General features: G+C 34.7%; 1 protein-coding gene across 2 annotated transcripts in view; it reads left to right on the forward strand.

Moving 5' to 3' along the window:
- Window positions 1-23,334, forward strand: part of RASA2 (RAS p21 protein activator 2) — a 125,871-nt gene that overhangs the window by 49,673 nt on the left and 52,864 nt on the right. For both annotated transcript variants that reach the window (XM_041734264.1, XM_041734265.1), the window contains exon 5: window positions 3,265-3,341. In XM_041734264.1, the coding sequence (XP_041590198.1) occupies window positions 3,265-3,341 (77 nt within the window). The remainder of the gene's footprint in view (window positions 1-3,264; window positions 3,342-23,334) is intronic.

Consider the following 23,334-nt stretch of genomic DNA (forward strand, 5'->3'; position numbering starts at 1 on the left):
TTCACCAGTTATTGTTTCAGCTATGGCTCATTCCCTGTTTAAATACATCTTCATTTTGGTTATTTTGTTGCCTAATTGTAAACTTTTCATTTGATACATTTTATCACATTTTTTGCAGGTGGGGTGGGGGGTGTCATTTTGTTGTCTATCTTAAAAAATGTAAGCAGCTATTTTAATCTCTGTCAGTTAACTCCAACATCTGAATCTCCTGTAAATCTGCTTTTTTTGGTTTTTGTTTTCATTTTTGTTTTTTGGAATGTAGTATTCTGGCATGCTTCATAATTTTTGATGCAATGCTAGACATTGAAAAATATGAATATTTTAGATAATTTGAAGTATGGGTGATATGGTTTTTTTCCTTCAGAGATTTACTTTTGGCATGTCTATAAGCGATCATCTCAATCTAGTTAGGGATTCTGCTGATTTTAGGTTAAGTTTTAGTCTTTGTAAATGCTGATCAATGTTCATCCTTACTTCTTAGGCATAGTCTTTCTGTGGTTCCAACAGAAAGCCTGCCTGTTTACCAGTGGCACCCCACCTCAGTGGTTCCTGGACTCCCAATTTTTATATGCCCAGCATCATGAGACTGCCTCTTAAGCCACTGCTGAAATGTGGGAGTCCCATTCAATGAGCTTCTTCAGATGCCCACCGCAACATCTACTTACATATCATTGACCAGAATTATGTCATATCACTGTCCTTAACCACTATCACCTGGCTTCAGAGGAGACCAGGAAATGTTTTGCTGAACCCAAAACTGCCCTCTCCAAAAAAACATAAACAAGAAAACCCAGGAAAAAAAAAACAACAACAACACCAAACTTATTTTGCTATGATCCAAACCTATAAAATGATAATAGATATAAATAAAACCAAACTTTTGTGTGACTGTATTAAGGAATACTAAATATTTTTTTCTAAAGTGTTCATAGATGTAGGTTTCTAACACTGAAAAGTAGCTTCAAATAATTTCTAAAGCTTTTTTTGCTAAAAATCAGGACACATTGGTAGTAGAAATTTTTAAAATCTAGATGAGTAAAAAATCTGAAATCTTACCAACCAAAGGTAATACCTATCTGTTTTTTAGTAGGTGACCTTGTAGTAAATTTATATAATAACATATATTACATTTTATTTTTACAAATTAATATATTATACACTTTGACTTGTATCTTCTTTCTTTTACTAAGTATCCTGTACAAATTCCAGTTAAAGTATACAATGAGGTAGTGTTTTACAGTTAGAAATTATAATTTCCTTGATTTAATTCATAATGCTTTTTAATTTTAGTGTTCTAATAATACATGTCTGTGTCTGTCTGCCTGTTTTGTCTCCACTCTTCTTAATCAAGTTAAATATACAATTATGTTATTGGTGACTAACACCAAAGGAATGGTCTTTTTAACAGCCAGTAGGAGTAATGAACATAGTAGGTAGGCTCTGACTCAATGATAGTGATTCCTGTTGGAATCCTATTAAATGCATATACTTTTTATTTCTAGGCTTTGCGTGATACAGTGCTAGGATTTTTAGTTGTGAATGAAATTATTATACTTTTTTCTACTCTATTTTAACAGTTTCTTTTGTTTTAGAAATAGAGTAGATCCTAGACATTTCCTGAGAGACAGTGGGAGTGCCTTTTAGCATATAGTTTTCTACCATAAGATGCATGTATGTTTAAATAGTTAAAACTGCTTTCAGATGCAAATGTTGATGCAGTTGGCTGGGCTCACTCACTAGGCAAGTAACACGTATATGCTGGCCTGACAGCAAAGATGATTCAAAATTCTAGTTGAGTAATATTAAATATAACTACATATTATGAACCTCTTCCGGATCACTCTCAAATAGTAGGGGTAATGAATATTAAAGTAAGATTAATGAAATACCTATTTTATAAATTTTATACGATTTTATAAATATTTGTGCCTGGATTTTTAGTGGAAAATTTGCTTAATTTAGTTCGAGTTCCACCTAACTGCCAATTTTTACTACTGATGCCTTTGTTTCTTTAGAGCTTAGCTTTCTCATGCAGACTTATGCATTGAGATGCATCAATCAATGTTTATTGCTCATCACTTATTATCCATCTAATTCTAAGCTTTGTAGTTAGTGGACCTCAGATTCACTCTTACAGAGCAAGCTCTCATAAAATAGTGAAGCTGATTCAGGTTAGATTCCTGTGAAAGCATGTGTGAAAGAGGTTGTTCTCTAGAGGAACAGTGATTTGATAATAACTTTCCTATCTCTGATGAAATTTCTTATGTCATCAGGCCCTAGACATCATACCCCTGAAATCTCCATTGTGGGAATTTGTCTTGTCAGCTGGGTGACAAGCAGTCACTGCTTGTCAGCAGTAATCCAAGACTGATCTTAACCATTTCAGAATTGCTCATAACCAGTTACGAATTGCTCATCACCAGTTACAGCCTGGAAATATCAAGCTCTAGATTATATTGTTGCTAAGTCTTTGTTTCATGAGAAGTTGATAGTTTGCTTTAAGTTTTTACTACTGAATTTTTAAAAAATATATTCATTATTAGTTATTGAAGAAAGTACTTAGGTATTTTCAGTATCCCATTTTTTTGTCAATTATCTTGGTCATATATTGTTATCTTTATTGTCTCCCCAACTAGACTGGCAGCTTCTTATGAGCAGTGATTGTGTTTTACACATCTATTGATTCCTACCCAGTCCCCTGTAGTACCTATTAAAATATAGTAGATATTCCATAATCCTTTATTTTCAGAAAAGTTTTGACAAATGGAATCTTCTTAGCTTTTACTTAGTTTAATTGTTTCAGAATTGTATGATTTCTTTTGACCTTTAATAATACTGCCTCTCCCTTTATTTTTATTTTTATTTTTATTTTTATTTTTTTGCCTCTCTCTTTATTGATGGTTTATCTTTTCTGGAAAAAGCATTCTTTGTTTTATAATATGCTTTCACTTCAAAATTTCCCAAAATGTAAGTGCTGTCTTTTTTTTTTTTTAACCCATGGTAATTCAGATTCATCATACTTTCTGAACTGGATAGTAAATTCTTAGATTTGAGTACCATGTCTGATATAAGCATTTGGCTACTAGATCTACATTATTGGTCATACATTTATAGAAGTATTTAATATGGGCAAAGCCATGTGCTAGGTATCACTAAAATTTAGTTAGCGAATAACTAAATGTTATGGGTACCATTTGAAAAAGTATTTACCTTTAATGTTTTGTCAGTAGACTATTCAGTTTGCCATTTTTTTTCTCATTATAGGGTAAAGTTCATCTTGAATTAAAACTGAATGAACTGATAACAGAGAATGGAACTGTGTGCCAGCAGCTTGTTGTACAGTAAGCATATTTCTTTTACCAAAATCAGGTGGAAGTAATTCTCCATCATGTATTCTTTGAATCTTAAGCCAATATCTTATTTTATATACTTCAGAAACTTTTTTTGGGGGGGGGGGGGCATGAAACTCTGTTGTGTCATTCCTTTATTAAGTTGATTTCCAATTTATTTTCTCATATCTAGTCTGTTCAGTTTATGGTAAGTGATTAATTCATTCAACTTTATGTATTGAATGTGGGTTAAATGATAGAGATAGGAAATAGGCTGTTACAGGATTCTGGCTAAGCATGTTTATAACTCCCTGGCAGGATGGAGGTGGAAAGGCTTCCTGGGGGAGGGCCTCTAGTGACTCTGATACCACAGAGCCAAGCATTAGGAACCCTGGAACTAAAATTAAATGGCTACCTACCGGATGTACCAGTATCCATTCTCACCTACTTTAAAATTCCTTTTACCCTCAAGTCATTTTTTTGTGGCTCAAACTTTAACTGCTCTGGAAATACAGATTTCCAAGTCCAGTCCTCTGCCTTTTCTCTTCCACCTAAACTTTTCCTCTGTGATATCAGCAAACTACTGGATATCCCTGACTTCTTCTGAATGTTTTTTCTTTGTCTTAATTGATAATCTGAATACCCTCCAAGTTATTCTTTCTACTGCTGCCTTCTCAGTTGGAGGCTGTTTTCTGCCATACCCATTTACCGTAGACTGGGGTAAATGTTACTCTCCTATTGCTGGTCCAGACTATTTCTTCTCCTTATTATGAACACCCCGGGTCCTTTGAGGCATTTTTCCTCTGTCTCTCCCTCTCTCCATTTCTCTCCCTTTCTCTTTATTTATATTTATAATACTACTTTTTTTTAGAACTCTTTTAAAGAAGGTTGCATGGGGCACCTGGGTGGCTCAGTTATTAAGTGTCTGTCTGCCTTTGGTTCAGGTCCTGGGATTGAACCCTGTGTTGGGCTCTCTCTGCTCAGTGAAGAGTCTGCTTCTCCCTCTCAGTCTTCCTCTATTCTTTCTCTCTCTCAAATAAATAAAATCTTTTTTTTTAATAAATAAAATCTTTAAAAGAAAAAAAAGATTGCATACACCATGATCCTAATTAACATATAAGTGTGATTTCCTAAGAATAAGGATATTCTTTTAAATAACTCTAGTACAGTTATCAAATTCAGGAAGCTTTATATTATTAAAATAAAAGTATAATGTACAGTTATTCTATTCAAATACTTTAATCTACAGTTACTATATTTTGTCAATTATCCCAAAACTGTCCTTTAAGATATTTTTTCTCTGCAAGAACAGATCCAGTCCAAGGTCACATATTACATTTAGTTTATACATCTCCTTAATCTCCATAACCAGTTAATAGTTTTTAGCTTTTCCTTATCTTTCATGGAATTGAGATTTTTAAGAATACAGGCCAGTGTTTTTTTGAATGTTCCTCAGTTTGGATTTACCTAATAAAAACAGCTCAAGATTTGTGTGGAGTATTTTTTCCCTGGACTGAGAGCATATAATGAAAGAGTTTGGATTAGTTGCCTTCCACCACTCTTTACTCACTTTGGTTGTGTTACAGTGTTTGAAAGAGTTGGTTTGGTCTGGTTTGTTTGCATTCAAGTTTAATGGTTTCCCCTCATCCTCTTTGTTTGCTTTTATTTTTTAATAAGTAGAATATTAGCATGACTTCAGAAGTCAAAACTCTACGAAAAAGCATTACTCAAAGATGTACTCAGTCCTTTCTCCCTACACTCAGCTCCAGGAACCATGACCTGATTTTGGTCCCTGTAGTTTTCCCTTTTCTAAAATGTCATATGAACAGGTTCATGTAATACACGGCTTTTGTGACTGGCTTCTTTCACTTAGCATAATGCTTTTGAAATTCTTCCTCATTGCACATATCAATAGCTCATCTTTTTTGGGATACTATTTAATTTACTTCTTGTCATAACTTGGTACTTATTATAGTATGGCAAAACAATGCACAGATTGGCTTAATAAGCCCAAATTAATATAGGACATGATAGAGGCTAGATTTGAACCCTGGCAGTTTGATTTTTTTTTTTTTTGAACTTTTTTCCTTTGGGATAATCATAGATTTTTAAGAAATTACATAGTACAGAGAAGTCCTATGTACCCTTCATTCAGTACCCCTCAATGGTTACATTTTATATAACTATAATACAATTTAAAAATCAGGAAATTGATGTTCAGTGTACAGCATATTTTATATCACTTATCATATCTGTAGATTTGTGGTAACAGCCGCAATCAAAATACAAAACTGTTCTAGAACCATAAAGATCTCCTTTATGCTACCCTGTTACAATCACACCCACTCCTTCCCCCACTACCATCTGTAACCTTTGGCAACCTCGTATCTGTCTCTAGATCTATAATTTTGTCATTTCAAGAATGTTATGTAAATGGAGTCATATCATATATGACCTTTTGAGATAGGCTTTTTTCAATCAGATCCATCCAGTTGTATGTAGTTTCTTAAAAATAGAGTATAGTTGGGTGTCACTTTTTAAAATGCACTCTGCCAATCTGTCTTTTATTTAGTGAATTTATAACATTTACTTTTAATGTAATTACTGATGTGTTAAGCTTAAATCTGCCATTTTTTGGTTTGTTTTCTATTCTCTATCTTTACCTGGTTTTTTTCCTCTCTGGGTTCCTTGAACATATTTTTAGAATTCCATTTTGATTTATTTTTACTGCTTTTCTATCTATAGTTTTTTAATTGTATAGCTTTTTAGGCATTTTTTTTGGTGATTGCTCAAGGTATTACATTGTACATGTATAGCTTATTGTAGTCTACTGGTATTGCCATATTACTGGTTAGAATAAAGTGTAGAAACCTTACCATCTTTTAAATTCCTTTACTCTCCACCACTTATAATATAATTGTCTTAAATATTTCTTTTGTATGCATTGAGAACCACATATAATTTTTTGCTTCAGCCATCTAACAATTTAGAAAAATTAGAAAAGAAAGGAAGACTTAAGTTCCTTGTATTTACCCATGTTTTTGTTCTTCCCTTATTCTTTTTTTCCTTCCTATTTTTTAGGATTCCTTCTTTTACCACTGTCTTTATGTTTAGAGAATCTCCTTTTACTGTTCTTATAGGGTAGGTCTGTAAGTGACATACTCTTTTAGTTTTCCTTTATCTGAGAATATCTTCATTTTTTTTTCTTTATTCCTGAAGGATATTTTCAGTGGATATAGAATTCTTCATTGACAGCTGTTTTTTTTGTTTGTTTTTGTTTTTTTGTTTTTTTGTTTTTTTTTTACCAGTGCATGAAAAATATGTCACTCCCTTCTGGCCTTTTTGTTTTTTAAATTAACAATAATTAATTTTTAAATTAATTAAATTAATTTTTAAATTAACTATAATTGTTTTTCCTATGCATACCTACATTTCCAGGTAATGTGCTTTTTCTCCCTGGCTGTTTTCAAGAGCTTTTCTTTGTCTTTGGTTTTTTATGTGTTTCATTTGGACTATGAGGTATTTTGGTATAGATTTCTTTGAGTTTATCCTTTTTGGTGTTCAATCAACTTCTTGAATATGCATGTTTATGTCTTTGCCAAATATGGGAATTTTCAGTCACTATTTCTTCTAATACTTTATCAGCTTTGCAATCTTTCTTCTTTCCTCTTGAGATTTAAATGGCATTAATGTTAGATTTCTGTTATAGTCCCACAGGTCCCCGAGGTTTTGCTCTTTTTTTTTTTTTTTCCAGTCTGTATTCTCTCTGTTGTTCATGTTGAGTAATTTTTGTTGTTTTGTCTTTTTAGCTCACTGATGATTTCCTCCATCCCCTCCATTCTGCTGCTGAGCCCATATATCAAAGCTTATAGATTTAAGTGTCAGAATTTCCATTTGGTTCTTCTTTGTATCTTTTATGTCTTTAATGACTTCCTACTTTTTCCCTGAAACTTTCTTTTTTCATTTATTTCAGATGTGTTTGTAAATGTTCATTGAATCATTTTTATGATGGCTGCTTTCACATCTTTGACAGATAATTCCAACATCCATGTTATCTCAGTGTTGTCATCTGCCGATTGTTTTTTCTCATTTAAAGATGAAGATTGGTGTTTCGGTATGAGTGATTTTCAGTTTTACTCTGGACATTTTGGGTATTATGTTATGAGACTCTGGATCTTACTTAAATATGCTGTTTTAGCCAGACTCTTTGACATTCTGCTGGCGAATGGAGAGGAGTGCCTATTCATTACTGTCAGGTACAGGTAGAAATGCAGGTTCTTGACTCAACCTCTGCTAATACCCCTGGGGAAAGAGTGAGTAGAGTTCTTTCCTCAGAATTATTACTGAATGAGAGTGGTAGTTTAGGCTTCCCTTAATCTTCTCTTGTGGCCACTCTGGCTGGAATGGAGAAAAGTGCCTTATTACTGCTCCATTGTGGCCTCCATTGACACGATGGTTGAGAGGATTTAATAGTTACCCCTGTAGGTGGTGAAGGTCTTGCCTTTCTACTCAGCCTTCTCTGACATCACCCTGTCAGGAAGGGGGAGGAGTGCCTCATTGCTACAACGGTGGGGATGAAAATCCAGGCTCCTCATGTGGTCTTTGCTGACACCATTGGGGGAAGGGGCTTGTTACAGCTTGTCAAATGTGGAAGTCTAGGCTCTCTCCTCAGCCTTTGGTCTTTGTTGATGGAGGTTTGGGTGGAGCTACAGTATTTTTCATGGTGTTTGATTAGAGTAAGTGGTTTTTTATTGTCTAAAAATGGTTTCTGTCCGCCGGGACACCTGCACCCCGATGTTTCTAGCAGCAATGTCCACAATAGCCAAACTGTGGAAGGAGCCTCGGTGTCCATCGAAAGATGAATGGATAAAGAAGATGTGGTTTATGTATACAATGGAATATTACTCAGCCATTAGAAACGACAAATACCCACCATTTGCTTCAATGTGGATGGAACTGGAGGGTATTATGCTGAGTGAAGTAAGTCAATCGGAGAAGGACAAACAGTGTATGTCCTCATTCATTTGGGGAATATAAATAATAGTGAACGGGAATATAAAGTAAGGGAGAAGAAATGTGTGGGAAATATCAGGAAGGGAGACAGAACATAAAGACTCCTAACTCGGGGAAATGAACTAGGGGTGGTGGAAGGGGAGGAGGGCGGGGGGTGGGGGTGAATGGGTGACGGGCACTGAGGGGGACACTTGACGGGATGAGCACTGGGTGTTATTCTGTATGTTGGTAAATTGAACACCAATAAAAATTAATTTATTAAAAAAAATAAAAAATAAAAATAAAAATGGTTTCTGTCTTCCTAAGCTGCCCAGTTCCTGGTCCTTTGGCTAGAGAGAGCTGGCTCTTAGGGCATTTTTTGTCCATGCCCACTGGTGTTTCCAGGTTGGTGGCTTCTCTAGCACTCAGAGATACATAAAAAAAAAAAAAAAAAAGCCCAGGGAATTCACTCCCATGTCTTCCCTTGGGTTCCAAGATCTCTAATCAATTTGCTCCTCTTTTTAGAGTTTTCTTATGGTTCTTATATATTTAATGCCCAAGATTTTTAGCTATATTTAATGGGGGACTAGGGGGGCATGCATTGACTCCATCTTGACTTGGAACTGGAAACTATTTTTTTTTCTTCTCGAGTAGTATTCCATTTGTTTATCCACTGGTTGACAGATATTTGAATTGTTTCCAGTTTGAGACTACTGTAAAGAAAGCTTGAGGGCTCCAGAAAACCCTGGATATGGTAGGAAAAAAAAGTAAAAAGAAAAAGCTGCTCTAAATGTTTACAAGCAGGTCTTTATATGGGCATATAGTAGTCTGTATTCTTTCCTTTTTTCTCTTCTTTTCCACTTAAACCTCCACAGTCCATACTCATTGGCATATGACAGCAGAGCTCCAGTAGCAGTTTTGTGGAATTTTTTGATATCTCAACTTTTTTTTTTTAATTTTTTTCAACTTTTTTTTTTTAAAGACTTATTTATTTGAGAGAGAGAGAGTGTGTATAAGCAGGGGGAGCAGCAGAGGGAGAAGCAGGCTCCCCGCTGAGCAGGTAACCTGATGTGGGGCTCAATCCCAGGATCCTAGAATCACACCCCAAGCCAAAAGCAGACATTCAACCAGCTGAACCACCCAGGCACCCTAATTTCTCAACTTTCAGAGGTATTCTCTGTTTTTCAGTAATGCTGAAGGCATGTTTTTATGTAATGTTTTCTTGTGCCATTTGCTGAACTTACAGTTGGTGGGTAATGTGCGGAAAAGTTCATATCCTAGCAGTTACTATTATCTTCTAGACCTGGAAGTTCCCCACTGCAGCACTTCTTAAATTTCCGTAAGACTTCAGTCCAGTGATCTCTACCACATTCTTACCTGCTTTTATTTTTCACTTCCCTCAAGGTCTTTTTTCCATGATCTATCACTATCATCATTTTTTCTTGTGGGTTCCCTAACTTCCTTGCTCTTTTCTTCATGCATCCTATTTATCTGGAACAATCCTAGTATGAGTGAACTCAGTTTCTTCCTCTGCATTCAGTCTGCACTTGAATATTACTGGAAAAAAATCACACAGACTGATTTTACTTTAAATTCATGATCACAAACCTTGCATGGGTACTTAAACTGCCCTGGAATTTTACTGTGCCTCTCTAATAATACTTGTGAGGTTTTCCATCATTATAGACTGTAAATTGGTCACATTTTCCTGATCTAAATCTGCAAACGTGTATTGGCACCTATCTTTCTGTCCTTACGTTATAGTAGAGAAGATGCCCCTTTTCTTATTGGGGGTGAATTCTTCTATCTGAGCTCTGGATTCCATCTTATTTCCCATACTCAAGGACTTTGCTCCTTTAGTTACTCCTTCTGTTTCATCAGCTTCACCTTCTCTTTTATTTTTTTATTTTTTAAAAATTCCTTATTTACTTTTTTTGACACAGAGAGAGCAAGCATGAGCAAGCACAAGCAGGGGGAGTGGCAAACAGAAGGAGAGGGAGAAATAGGCTCCCCACCAAGTGTGGAGCCCAACGTGGGGCTTGATCCCAGGACCCCGGGATCATGACCTGACCTGAAGGCAGTAGCTTAACTGACTGAGCCACCCAGGTGCCCTTCACCTTCTTTTAGATTGTTCTCATCAACATGGAAGACATGTTCTAGAATCTCCTATCCTAATAGGCATGCCTTTCCAGACTTCATCTCTGCTTCCTCCCCCAGCTATCATCCTCATTTCTCTCTTCTCCTTTGAAGGCAGACTTTTCAAAATAAAATTGTCTAATAGACAATAGGGTTGTTTGAGTGTGTATACTAGTTCTCTTCACACAGAAGGTCAAGAACCAGTCCTGGATGTCAACCCAGTAGCACTGAACGTACTTAGCATCCATATCTTGGTTTATAAATATCATTCTCCAGTCAATACTGTCCAGTAGATCTTTTTGTGATGATGAAAATGTTTTATAACTTAACTGTCCAATACGGAGCAACTAGACATATGTAGCATTCATTGAAAGCTTAAACTATGGCCCATACAACTAAAGAATTGGATTTTTAATTTTGTCCAATTTTATTTGTTTAAATTCAATTAATTATATAATTAATATATAATGTATTATTAGTTTCAGAGGCAGAAGTCAGTGATTCATCAGTCTTATTTAATACCCAGTGCCCATTATAATTTTGCCCAATTTTAATTAATTTAAATTTAAATAGCCACATGTGGGTAAAGACTACAGTAGAAGAGCTCCTCCAATAAAAAGAACCTGAATTTTTTTTAAGTGTTAGCTGATTTTAGGACTTGAACATGGAAAATACAAGATGAGATCAGAACATCTGTGGAATCAGAAAGTAAGAAAATGCTAAAAATAGTAATAATAATAATAATGAGGGCATGTAGAAAGGACATTGAAACTAATTTGAAGGAGCTCCAAGTAACCAAACTGGGACAATTCAAGCATCAAAATAAATAGTGATAATTACAGAATAAATCCATGAGCCAGTACTATAGAATAAAATATCCATGAGCCAATGCTAACATATAAATAAACAAACAGGAGAAAGGACTACTTTTTCTTATAGCAGAATTCTATTTAATGAATGTAGGACAAATGATAGCAAAAGAAAATCAACATTGGCAAACACTATAATAATGATAATAGGTGCAGGGATAAATCATCTATGGATGCTAAATAAGTGGACATAAATATGAAGACAGTATATTTGCATAGTCTCAAAGACTCTCCCCATAAGATGTCTGAAAGATACCAATTTGACTGTGTGACCGAAGTGAATATCACTGGTGGTGAGACATCCAGCCTCCTAGTATGATGACACCAAGATGCATCATCTCAGTCTAATTATGAGGAAACATCAAGTTCAAATTAAGGAATATTCTACAAAAGAACTGGCTAGTAGTGGCAAGATCATGGGTCAAGGAAGATAAACTAAGGAAGTGTTAGAGGATGAAAGAGATTAAGAGGACATGACAGCTAAATGCAGTGTGGACCAGAAAAAGGACATAGGCAAAATTTGAATAAAATCCATAAGATTAGTTACTGTTATCATTAACAGTGTATTAATGTTATTTTCCTGTTTCTATAGTTTAACTCTGGTTGCACAAAGTATTAATACTGGGTTGATGGATATATAGGAACTGTATATATCATTTTGCAACTTCTTGAATGTCAGAAGTTATTTCAAAATAAGTTAAAAAAATTGTACCTTGTGCATTTAACTTGGGTCTTTTTACTGAACTCTGCACTCATGTCCACCTGCCTTTTTGGCAATTCCACTTTTGATGTCTCACAACATTGTAAATTTAATACATTTGAAATTGAATCATGGACTGTCGTATCTGTACAGCTCTTCCCCATAGCCTTAACAGTTGGAACCACTGTGCACCTAATCAAACAAGCCAGAAATCTGGAAATCATTTAAAAACTTTTCTCCTCTCTTCCCCCACACATTAGATCTATTTCTTATTGATTATATGAAATATTTCTTTAATTTTCTTTATTTTTTAAGTTTTTTTTTTTTAACTAATTTATTTATTTATTTATGATAGTCACAGAGAGAGAGAGAGAGAGGCAGAGCCATACAGGCAGAGGGAGAAGCAGGCTCCATGCACCGGGAGCCCGATGTGGGACTCGATCCCAGGTCTCCAGGATCGCGCCCTGGGCCAAGGGCAGGCACCAAACCACTGTGCCACCCAGGGATCCCCTTTCTTTAATTTTCTAATTTTTAATATCTAATGACATCTTCAAACCAACAACCATTTGTTCCCTTGACTATTCCAGTAGTCTCAGCTGGCTTTATACTCTGCAGTCCCTTTTCTCCATAGTAGCCCAGAGCTGGCTTTTAAAACATAAATTAGGTCCTGTCATTACCCTGCTGAAACACTTAATGATTCCTGTTGTATTTAGAATAAGATCCAAGCCCCTTAACTTGGCCCGTGAGATCCCACATATTCTGACCCTGCCCGTCTCTCGGATTTCATCTTGTGGTTTGCTTCCTCTTGTTCATATGTTCCCTGGCCTTCTCTCAATTCCTCAAATATGACATACTCTTCCTGTTCAGAGATGCACATCTGCTGTCCTCTTTGTCTGGCATGCCAATTCTTCTTCTAGCTGGTTCCTTCTCATCCTTTAAGTTTCAGCTTAAATACAATTTATTTTAATATAGGGCACCTTGTTCTTTTTTTCTTCATAGCACTTGCCACTATTTGTAATTAATTATTTTTTTCTATATTCTTGCTCATCATCTGTTATTTCAAGTAGACTCTAAGCTCCATGAGAGCAGAAACCATGTTTCTCTTATTCACCTCATCACCCCCAGAGTCTGGCACTAAAAGGCACTAAGTAACTCTTTCAAACAACTAAATGAAGAAAGAAGGTGTAACATTTGTCTTCTTAAAGGACGAACAGAAAGTAGCTATCCTAGAAAAGGTGAGATTTTTTTCCCCTAGAAGAAAAGGACAATATAGGCAAAAGTATGGAGGAAAAAACATCATAATGAGAGAGGGAGGGAGGATAATTAAAAGTAGTTTGATATTGCTGAGCATGTAAAGCTTGACTCAAAGATTGGTCAGATACAAAAAAACAAAAACTAAGATTGGTCAGATAATGATGAAATAGGCTGAAGCCAGATCTTGGAGGGTCTTTTGTACCATAGGAACTTATTATTAAACTTAAAGAGCTCATGGAACTCTTAAAAGATTTTAGACAATAGAGTAGTATGGACAAATACGGATTTTAGAAAGATCAGATATGTGACAGCAGAGTTACTTCTAGTAACTGGGAAGTGAATTTGAAGGGTGTTGGGATAATCCAAGTAAGAGATGGTGGATTCCACACCTGAACTGTTAGAGAAATGAGAAAAGAGAACAAATGAGATATTTAAAGAGTAGCATCACTAAAACTTACTGATTAGGTGTAGAAAGTGAGGAAGAAGGAGGAATCTGAGGTGCCTCCTAGATTTCTAGATTGTGTTACTAGGTGGGTGGTAGTTTTACAACAAGAAAATTCTAGAGGAGAAGCTCCTTTAATAAGAGATGGTAATGAGTTGAGTTTTAGCTGTTCTTGAACATCTAGCTAGGGATTTCCGTTAGGCTTGTAGATATAAAAATCTTAAACTCTGGTGAGATCTCATATAGAAATGTAAAAGTTGGTGTTAGTTGTAGCCATAAGAATAAATGTGATAAAAACAACCTTAGAGGAAGGTTATATAGTGCAAAGACAGTAGCTAAGAATAGCTCCAGTAGAACAGCAAATGAGGAAAAGACGAGGGAGATAGGTGATACGAGGAAAATTTTGTGAGTGAAGGCCAGGAAAACCAAGAAAGAAGGGGTCTTTAAGGAAGGAGGGAATGATCAAAAGTATTGCATACAGCCAAGAAATCCAGTAAGAAGAGCCCTGAAAAATATGGATAGCTTTTGACACTCAGGGGACTTTAATGAGGAGAGTTTCCAGAATGAAGAACGTAGAAAAAGTAGATTTCATTAAGGTGAAGAGTGAGAGAGATGTCAAATCATTTGGAAAAACAAACAGAAAAATTAGGTACAGGGTGACATGAAGTTCAAGCAGTGTTTTTATATTAGAGAAACAGGCTGAGGGAAAGAACCAGACAGAAAAGAAACAAATTGAAAAATGGTTGTTGCTAGTATATAGAAATTTTAAAAAATAGTTTATATTCTGCAACCTTGTTACATTTTACTGATTAATTTATAGAGTCTGTAGGATTTTGTACATAGATGATTGTATCAACTGTGAATAGACAGTGTTGCTTCTTCCTTTTTAGTCTGGATACGACTTATTTCTGTTTCTTGTCTGATCACACAGGCTAGAACCTCCAGTGAATAGATGCAAGAGCAAACATTTTCGTCTTATTCTTTATCTTACGGGGAAAGCATTCAGTTTTTTTTTTTTACCATTAAATATGACATTAGCTGTCGTTTATCAGGCTGAGAAAATTCCTCCCTGTTCCTGGTTTGTTGAGAATGTTTATCAGGGATGGATATTTAAATGATCTTACGCCTTTTTTTTTTTTTTAAAGATTTTATGTATTCATTCATGAGAGACACAGAGAGAGAGAGGTAGAGAGACAGGCAGAGGGAGAAGTCTCCATTCAGGGAGCCTGACATGGGACTTGATCCCAGGTCTCCAGGATCATGCTCTGGGCTGAAGGCAGAGCTGAGCCACCCAGGCTGCCCTGATCTTATGCCTTTTCTGTTTTCAGCTGTTAATATGGCAAACATTGTTGGCTTGATTTGCTAAAATTTTGTTAAGGTTTTTTTGTATCTATGTTTATGAAGGATGTTGGTCTATAGTTTCCTTGTAATGTTTTAGAATCAGGAATAATATGTTCATTGAATGAATTGGGAAGTATTCTCTTTTTTTTTTTCCCTTCAATTTTCTGTTTTTGTTTTTTTGTTTTTTTGTATATGATAGATAAAATTTATTTTTTACATGAATAGTATAAGAATTTACCAACAAAGCCATCAGGGCCTGAATTGACTTTGTTTTGCTTTTTGGTGAAAAGACTTTTAACAGGGAATTCAGTTTTTAAATATATATATATATATATATATTTAAATAATATATATATTTATTATATTATATATTATATATTATATATTATATATATTTATATATATAAATATATATATTTAAAGATATATATATTTAAAGATTTAAAGATAAAATATATATATGTATATTTAAAGATTTTATTTATCTATTCATGACAGACACAGAGAGAGAGAGAGAGAGGCAGAGACACAGGCAGAGGGAGAAGCAGGCTCCATGCAGGAGGCCTGATGTGGGACTCAATCCAGGACTCTAGGATCATGCCCTGGGCTGAAGGCAGGCGTTAAACCGCTGAGCTACCCAGGGATCCCCCAGAATTCAGGTTTTTAAATAGATACATAGTTATTTAGTTTTTTTTTTTTTTTAGTAATCTTTGGTAATTTGTATCTTTCAAGACCTTAAAGAAATGTTTTTTTATTTCATTGATTCTTACATTTTTTTCTATTTTGATTCCCATTCTGTTTTTGTTTACTTTAGGTTTGTTTTTCTTTTCTAAGTTTCTTGTGATGGAGGCTGAAGACAGTGACTGAAAACCTTTCTTTTTTCCTAATGTAGGTGTTCAGTGCTATCCTTTTTCTTCTGAGTACTGGTTTAACAGCATCCTTCAAATTTTAATATGTTGAGTTTTCATTTTAATGAAACTCAAAATACTTTAGTTTTTCTTTTATTTTTCAACCCATGGATTATTTATATATAGCAGGTTTGGGGCTTCCACCATTTGTCATCCTGCTGATGTCACTCTCCTGTCTTCAGTGATTTTTATCATACAGTTTAAAATGTTCTCCAGTGGCTCAGTGGTTGAGTGTCTGCCTTTGGTTCAGGTCATGATCCCAGAGTCCTGGTATATATGGATATATATATATATATCATGAGTTATTTTGTTTCCAAGTATTTGAGGATTTTCCTGATATTTTCTTGCTGTTTCTAATTTAATTCTTCTGTTGTCAACGTATTTTGTATGATCTGAATACTTCTCAATTTGCCAAGACTTGTTTTTGGACATACAGTGTCATTTAATCTTGTTACATGTTCCATGTGCATTTGGAAAGATATGTGTTCTCTGCTTTGGGTGGATAGAGTATTTTTTTTTTTTTTTTTTTTTTTTTTTTTTTTACTTATTCATGAGAGACACACAGAGAGAGGCAGAGACACAAGCAGAGGGAGAAGAAGGCTCCACGCAGGAGCCCAACATGGGACTCGATCCCAGGTCTCCAGGATCAGGCCCTGGGCTGAAGGCAGCATGAAACCCCTGAGCCACCCGGGCTGCCCTGGATAGAGTATTTTTAATAAATGTTAATTATGTCAGGTTAGTTGACAGTCTTGTTTAACTTTCATTCTTAAAATTGCTTTATCAGTTATTTAGGGGGGTATTGCTATCTCTAACTATTTGTGGATTGTTATATCCTTTTTATAAATTGACTTCTTCACTATTATAAAAAGACCCTTTATCTCTGGGAATACTCATTGTTGTGAAATCTACTTTGTTATTAATATAGCTTCTCTGGCTGGCAGGCTCGCTTGCTTGCTTGCTTTTTCTTTTCTTTCATGTTTCTAATTTCAATTTAATCTTACAAGATTTTTAATCTAACTTTGACTTTATACTACTGTTTCTCTTTACTGTTATATTCAAAATCTTAATCCCTGACATTAAGGTAATTACTTTCATTATCTTATAAAATTTAGAGACTAGATTTAGAATAATAATGCCAGTATTATTACTGGTGGTGAGGTTACTGAATCAGGTTTAAAAAGTCTTACTGTATTTTGTTCTAAAGATAGAGTCAAATACTGTACTCTTGTCTCTTGAAATAATTCTTTTTTAGTCATTTCTCAGAGTTTTTTATTTTTAAGGATTAAGTTTACTTTTGAAATGTACAAGTTTTTTTGGTTTCCAAAGTCAGAACTTACATGAGGTATGTTTGGAGAAGTATCACATTAATTCCCAACCCTCTACCCTTCATATCAGAGTAATTAGAGAGTAGATTTACCTTATTTTTTTTCATAACTACATAGAATTCCACCATATAGATATACTATCAGTTGTTCAACCAGACCCTTACTGATGGGCATTTGGGTTGCTATTATCCATAGAATCGGTTTTCTTTTGATCAGTATTAGTATGTATTTTCCCATTCTTTTAACCAGAACCTCTGCTTTTTAATTGGTGTGTTTAGACCATTTACATATCAGTGTTTCTATTGCTCTGTCTTCGTGTTTATTTATCTTTCCTTCTGCCATATCGTTGAGCCCACCCAGTGCATTTTTTATGTCAGATGTTGTAGTTTTCATTTCTAGAATTCAACTTTTATTGTTTTCTATATCTCTATGTAGAGATATAGAATATATAAACATAAGAATATCATTTTTTAAAATTATTGTTATTTTCAAATTCCAGTATAATTAACACACAGTGTTACATTGGTTTTGGGTGTACAATACAGTGATTCATCAATTCTGTACATTATTCATTGCTCATCATAGTAAGTGTACTCTTAATCCCTTCACCTATCTCACCCATTCCCCCACCTCCCCTCTAGTAACCATCAGTTTGTTCTCTAGTTAAGAGTCTGTTTTTTTGGTTCTTTGTTTTGTTTCTTAAATTCCTCAAGTGAGTGAAATCATCTGGTATTTGTCTTTCTCTGACTGACATTTCACTTAGCATAATACCTTCTGATAGATCCATGTGTTTGTGTGTATGCACACTACCTCTTTATCTGTTAATCTATTGATGGACACTTGGGTTGCTTCCATAGTTTGGCTATTGTAAATAATGCTGCAGCAAACATAAGGAGTGCATATCTTTTCGAATTAGCGTTTTCATATTCTTTGGGTAAATACCCAGTAATAGGAATACTGGATCAAATGGTAATTCTATTTTTATATTTTTGAGGAAGCTCCATACTGTCTTTCAAAGTGGCTGCACCAGTTTGCATTCTCACCATCAGTACAGGAGGGTTCCTTTTTGTCCACATCCTTGCCAATGCTTCTTGTTTTTTGTTTTTTTATACTAGCCATTTGATTAATGTGAGGTGATAACTCAGTGTGGTTTTGATTTGTATTTCCCTGATGATGAGTAATGTTGAGCATCTTTTCATGGGTCTGCTGGCCATCTATATGTCTTCTTTGGAGAAATGTTGGTGCATGTCTTCTGCCCATTTTTTTTATAATTTTTTTTTTATTTATGATAGTCACAGAGAGAGAGAGAGGCAGAGACACAGGCAGAGGAAGAAGCAGGCTCCATGCACCGGGAGCCCGACATGGGACTCGATCCCGGATCTCCAGGATCGCGCCCTGGGCCAAAGGCAGGCGCCAAACCGCTGCGCCACCCAGGGATCCCCTCTTCTGCCCATTTTTAAATTGGATTACTTGTGTTTTGGGGTTTTGTGTTGTATAAATTCTTTATGTATTTTGGGTACTAACCCTTTGTTCGATATATTAGTTGCAAATATCTTCTCCTTTTTAGTAGGTTGTCTTTTGGTGTTTTTGGTTGCTTCTTTTGCTGTACTTTTTATTTTGATGTAGTCTAGTATTTTATTCTTGTTTTTGCTTGCCTTGCCTGAGGAGACTTACCTAGAAAAATGTTGCTGCATCCAGTGTCTGAGAAATTACTGGCTATGTTCTCTTCTACAGTTTTTATGGCTTCACGTCTCATGTTTAGGTCCTTAGTTTATTTTGAGGGTTTATATATATATATAACAAAATTTTATATATATATATATAAAATATATATTTTTTTAATATATATATATATAAAAGAAAAAGTGGTCCAGTTTCACTCTTTGGCATGTAGCTCTCCAGTTTTCCCAACACCATTTGTTGAAGAGACTTTTTCCCATTGCATATCTTTGCTTCCTTTAGCCAAAGATTAATTGATAATATAATCATGGGTTTATTTCTTGGCTCTTTATTTTGTTCCATTAGTCTGTGTGTGTTTTTTGTGTGCCAGTACTCTACTGTTTTGATTACTACAGATAGGTAGTACATCTTGAAATCTGGGATTGTGATACCTTCAGTTTTGTTCTTTGTTTTCCAGATTGATTTGGCTATCCAGGGGCTTTTGTGGTTAAAAATTTTAGGAGTATTTATTCTAGTTCTGTGAACAATGCTGTTGTTTTGAAAGGGATTGCATTGAATGCATAGATTGCTTTGGGTAGTATGGACATTTTAGCAGTATTTTTTCTCCCAACCCTTGAGAATGGAATATCTTTCCATTTGTGTCATCTTCAAATTCTTTTATAAGCGTTTTATAGTTTTCAGAGTACAAGTCTTCTACCTCCTTGGCTATGTTTATTCCTAGGTATTTTGCAGTCTTTGGCACAATTGTAAATGGGATTGTTTTCGTAATTTTTGTTATAAGTGTATACGGATGCAGTGAATTTCTGTATATTGATTTTGTATCTTGCAACCTTACCAAATTCATCTGAGTTCTAGTTTTTTTGATGGAGTTTTTCGGGTTTTCTATATAAGTATTATGTCATCTGAAAATAGTGAAAGTTTTACTTCTTCCTTACCAATTTGGATGCTTTTTATTTCTTTTTGTTTTCGGATTGCTGTGACCAGGAGTTCAACAACTATGTTGAATTAAAGTGACGAGAGTAGACATTCTTTTTTTTTTTTTTTAATTAATTTTTATTGGTGTTCAATTTACCAACATACAGAAAAACACCCAGTGCTCATCCCGTCAAGTGTCCACCTCAGTGCCCGTCACCCATTCCCCTCCAACACCCGCCCTCCTCCCCCCTTCCACCACCCCTAGTTCGTTTCCCCGAGTTAGGAGTCTTTATGTTCTGTCTCCCTTCCTGATATTTCCCAACATTTCTTCTCCCTTCCTTTATATTCCCTTTCACTATTATTTATATTCCCCAAATGAATGAGAACATACACTGCTTGTCCTTCTCCGATTGACTTATTTCACTCAGCATAATACCCTCCAGTTCCATCCACGTTGAAGCAAATGGTGGGTATTTGTCGTTTCTAATTGCTGAGTAATAGATTCTTGTCTTGTTTCTGATCTTAAGGAGAAAGCTCTCAGTTTTTCCCCATTAAAGATGTTAGCTGTGGGTTTTTCATATAAGACCTTTATTGTGTTGGGGTATATTCCCTCTAAACCTACTTTATTGAAGGTTTTTATCATGAATAGATGTTGTATTTGTCAAATGCTTTTTCTGCATCTGTTGAAATGATCATGTGGTCTTCGTCCTTTTTCTTGTTACTGTGATGTATCACATAGACTGATTTGTGAATATTGAACCACCCTTGCTATTCAGGAATCAATCGCACTTGATATTGGTGGATGATTTTTTAAATGTTGTATTTGGTTTGCTAATATTTTGTTGAGGATTTTTGCATCCACTTTCATCAGAGATTTTGGTCTGTAGTTCCCTTTATTTGTAGTGTCTTTATGGTTTTGGCATCAGGGTAATGCTGGCCTCATAGAATGAATTTAGAAGCCTTCTTTCCTCTTGTGTTTTTTTGGAATAATTTGAGAAGAATAGATATTAACTCTTTAAATGTTTAATAGAATTTACCTGTCAGACCATCTGGTCCTGGACTTTTGTTTGTTGGGAATTTTTTTATTACTGATTCAGTTTCATTGCTGGTAATTTGTCTGTTTAAATTTTCCATTTCTTCCTGATTCAGTTTTAGAATGTTACACGTTTTTAGGAATTTACCCATCTCTTCTAGGTTGTCTAGTTTGTTAGCATGTAATTTTTCATAATATTTTCTTACAATCTTTTGTATTTCTGTGGTGTCAGTTTTTTCTTCCTTTAATTTCTGATTTTATTTTTGAGTCTTCTTTTTCTCTCTCTCTTTCTCTCTCTGTCTCACTCTCTCTTAGTCTGGCTAAAGGTTTATCAATTTTGTCAATCTTTTCAAAGGACCATCTCCTGGTTTCATTCATATGTTGTTATTTTTAAGTTTCTATTTCATTTATTTCTCCTCTAATCTTTATTTCCTTCCTTCTACGGGTTTGAGTTTTGCTGTGCTTTGTTTTCAAGCTCCTTTTTGTTTATTTGAGATTTTTATCGTTTCTTGAGATATCATTATGGTTCATATTTTCTTGATTCTTTGTATTCCTGGTTATTTTCTGTTTGATTCTAGAATATATGAAGTTTCTGGATATTTTTATATTTCCATGAATATACTTGAGGACCCAGTTAAGTTGCTTGGAAGCAGTTTCATTCTTTTGTGGTTTGCTTTTAAACTTTGATGGACTGAATAAGAGCAGCCTTTAGTCTAGGACTTCTATTTTCTCAATAATGAGGCCACATCTGTGAATTACCAGGTTTCATAACGTGGCTGTAGGACTTTATGCTAGTCATTTGTGGGCTTCAGGAATTGTTCCCTCTGCTTTTTTGTTGTTGTTGTTGTTTTTTAAGATTTTATTTCTTTGAGAGAGAGAGTGACTGAGAGAGCAGGAGGTGGGGGAGGGGCAGAGGGAGAAGGAGAAGCAGGGAGCCTGATGTGGGCTTGATCCCAAAACCCTGGGATTAAAACTTGAGCGGAAGTCCCTCTGCCCAACAAATGATTCTTTCCTTAGCCTCAGCTTCCTTACATGTATATGCTTATCAACACTGAGCTAACAACTCCAGGGGGATTCTTGTAACTCTCTGGAGATTTCTTTCTGTACAGGTTTCTTTTCTCTAGTACTCTGCCTTGGAAATTCTAGTTACTTTGGTCTTCCCCAACTGTCAACTCTCCCTCTTCTCAGAGAGACCCCATACCAGTAAGCTGGGACAATTGGGAGCTCACTTCATTTCTTCTCCCCTCAAAGATCACTATCCTGCACTGCCAATTTTGTAAATTTTTTTTTTTAGTTATTTCAGGTAGGGAGATTATTCTGTTACTTGGTACTCCATCTTGGATGTATGTAGACATTAACACTTGTCTTCTAGTTTTAAAAAAAAATGCTCAAGGTACTTTAAACAATTTTGGATTAAATTTATTTTCCTTTGCAATTTCTAAAAAATATATTAATATCAAATATATTTAAACAAAATGTAAGATAATTTAGTATATGGTATACTAAGCTCATTTTCAGCATTTGTTTTTTGCTTATCCATGGTTTATGATACGAAATTGTTTGACTTATTGATTAGAAGAATAGTTGTATTCTAGGTAATTAGAAAAATATTTCATAATATGTAGCAAATAAAATAATTTGTATTTAATATTGTTAGAAAACAATTTTTAAAATATCTTATATTTAAAAATTAAGACTACTTCTGATGATTTTTATAGATTTATGCTCTTATGGGCATCATTGTTTTGCTTTGTGGAGTATTCTTATAGAAGTTTTTGTATAATGAACTGCTTTTTTCTCAGGTTTTTTTTTTAATTTCAAAAAATTATAATGACCTATAATTAAGATTTCTCATAATTAGTGTTTAAATGAGATAAATTTGGTATTACAAGGAGAGTAATAAATTTAGGTACAGTAGGGAATGTAGAAAGACACTGGACTTTAGAAACAGTTAAAGAAGAAGGTGAGTCTTGGCCCACTTTATTCAAGTTGTATTACTTCTTTAGTTTTATTTTGTTACATTCTCACAATCTTTTGGGGCCTTATTTTCTTCTTTAAGGTATTTTTTCTCAAAGACAGTTGTGGGAATTAGATACATTTTGTGAGAATAATGGTAAACTACAAATGATATATAAAAAGCAGGCATCATTATGAGATTTAGCCTGAGGATTTTAAGTTTTGAATAGTATGTAATTGGAAACTTTGACTCTACCTAAGCCTAATATTGATAACCAGAATTATTATCTTGGTCTGTGCTTTCTTTAGTTAGTTTCAGACATTTTTAGAATTTGATATTTGATACCCAGTGTAATAGAAATGAGTCATATTATCATTTCTTTATTTTGCAGCACACCATATGCACTTCACCCACATATACGATGTGGATTGTAGAGAGAAATAGGATGTTGCT

This window comes from Vulpes lagopus, chromosome 19, assembly GCF_018345385.1.
Source record: "Vulpes lagopus strain Blue_001 chromosome 19, ASM1834538v1, whole genome shotgun sequence".
In the NCBI taxonomy this organism is placed as follows: Eukaryota; Metazoa; Chordata; class Mammalia; order Carnivora; family Canidae; genus Vulpes; species Vulpes lagopus.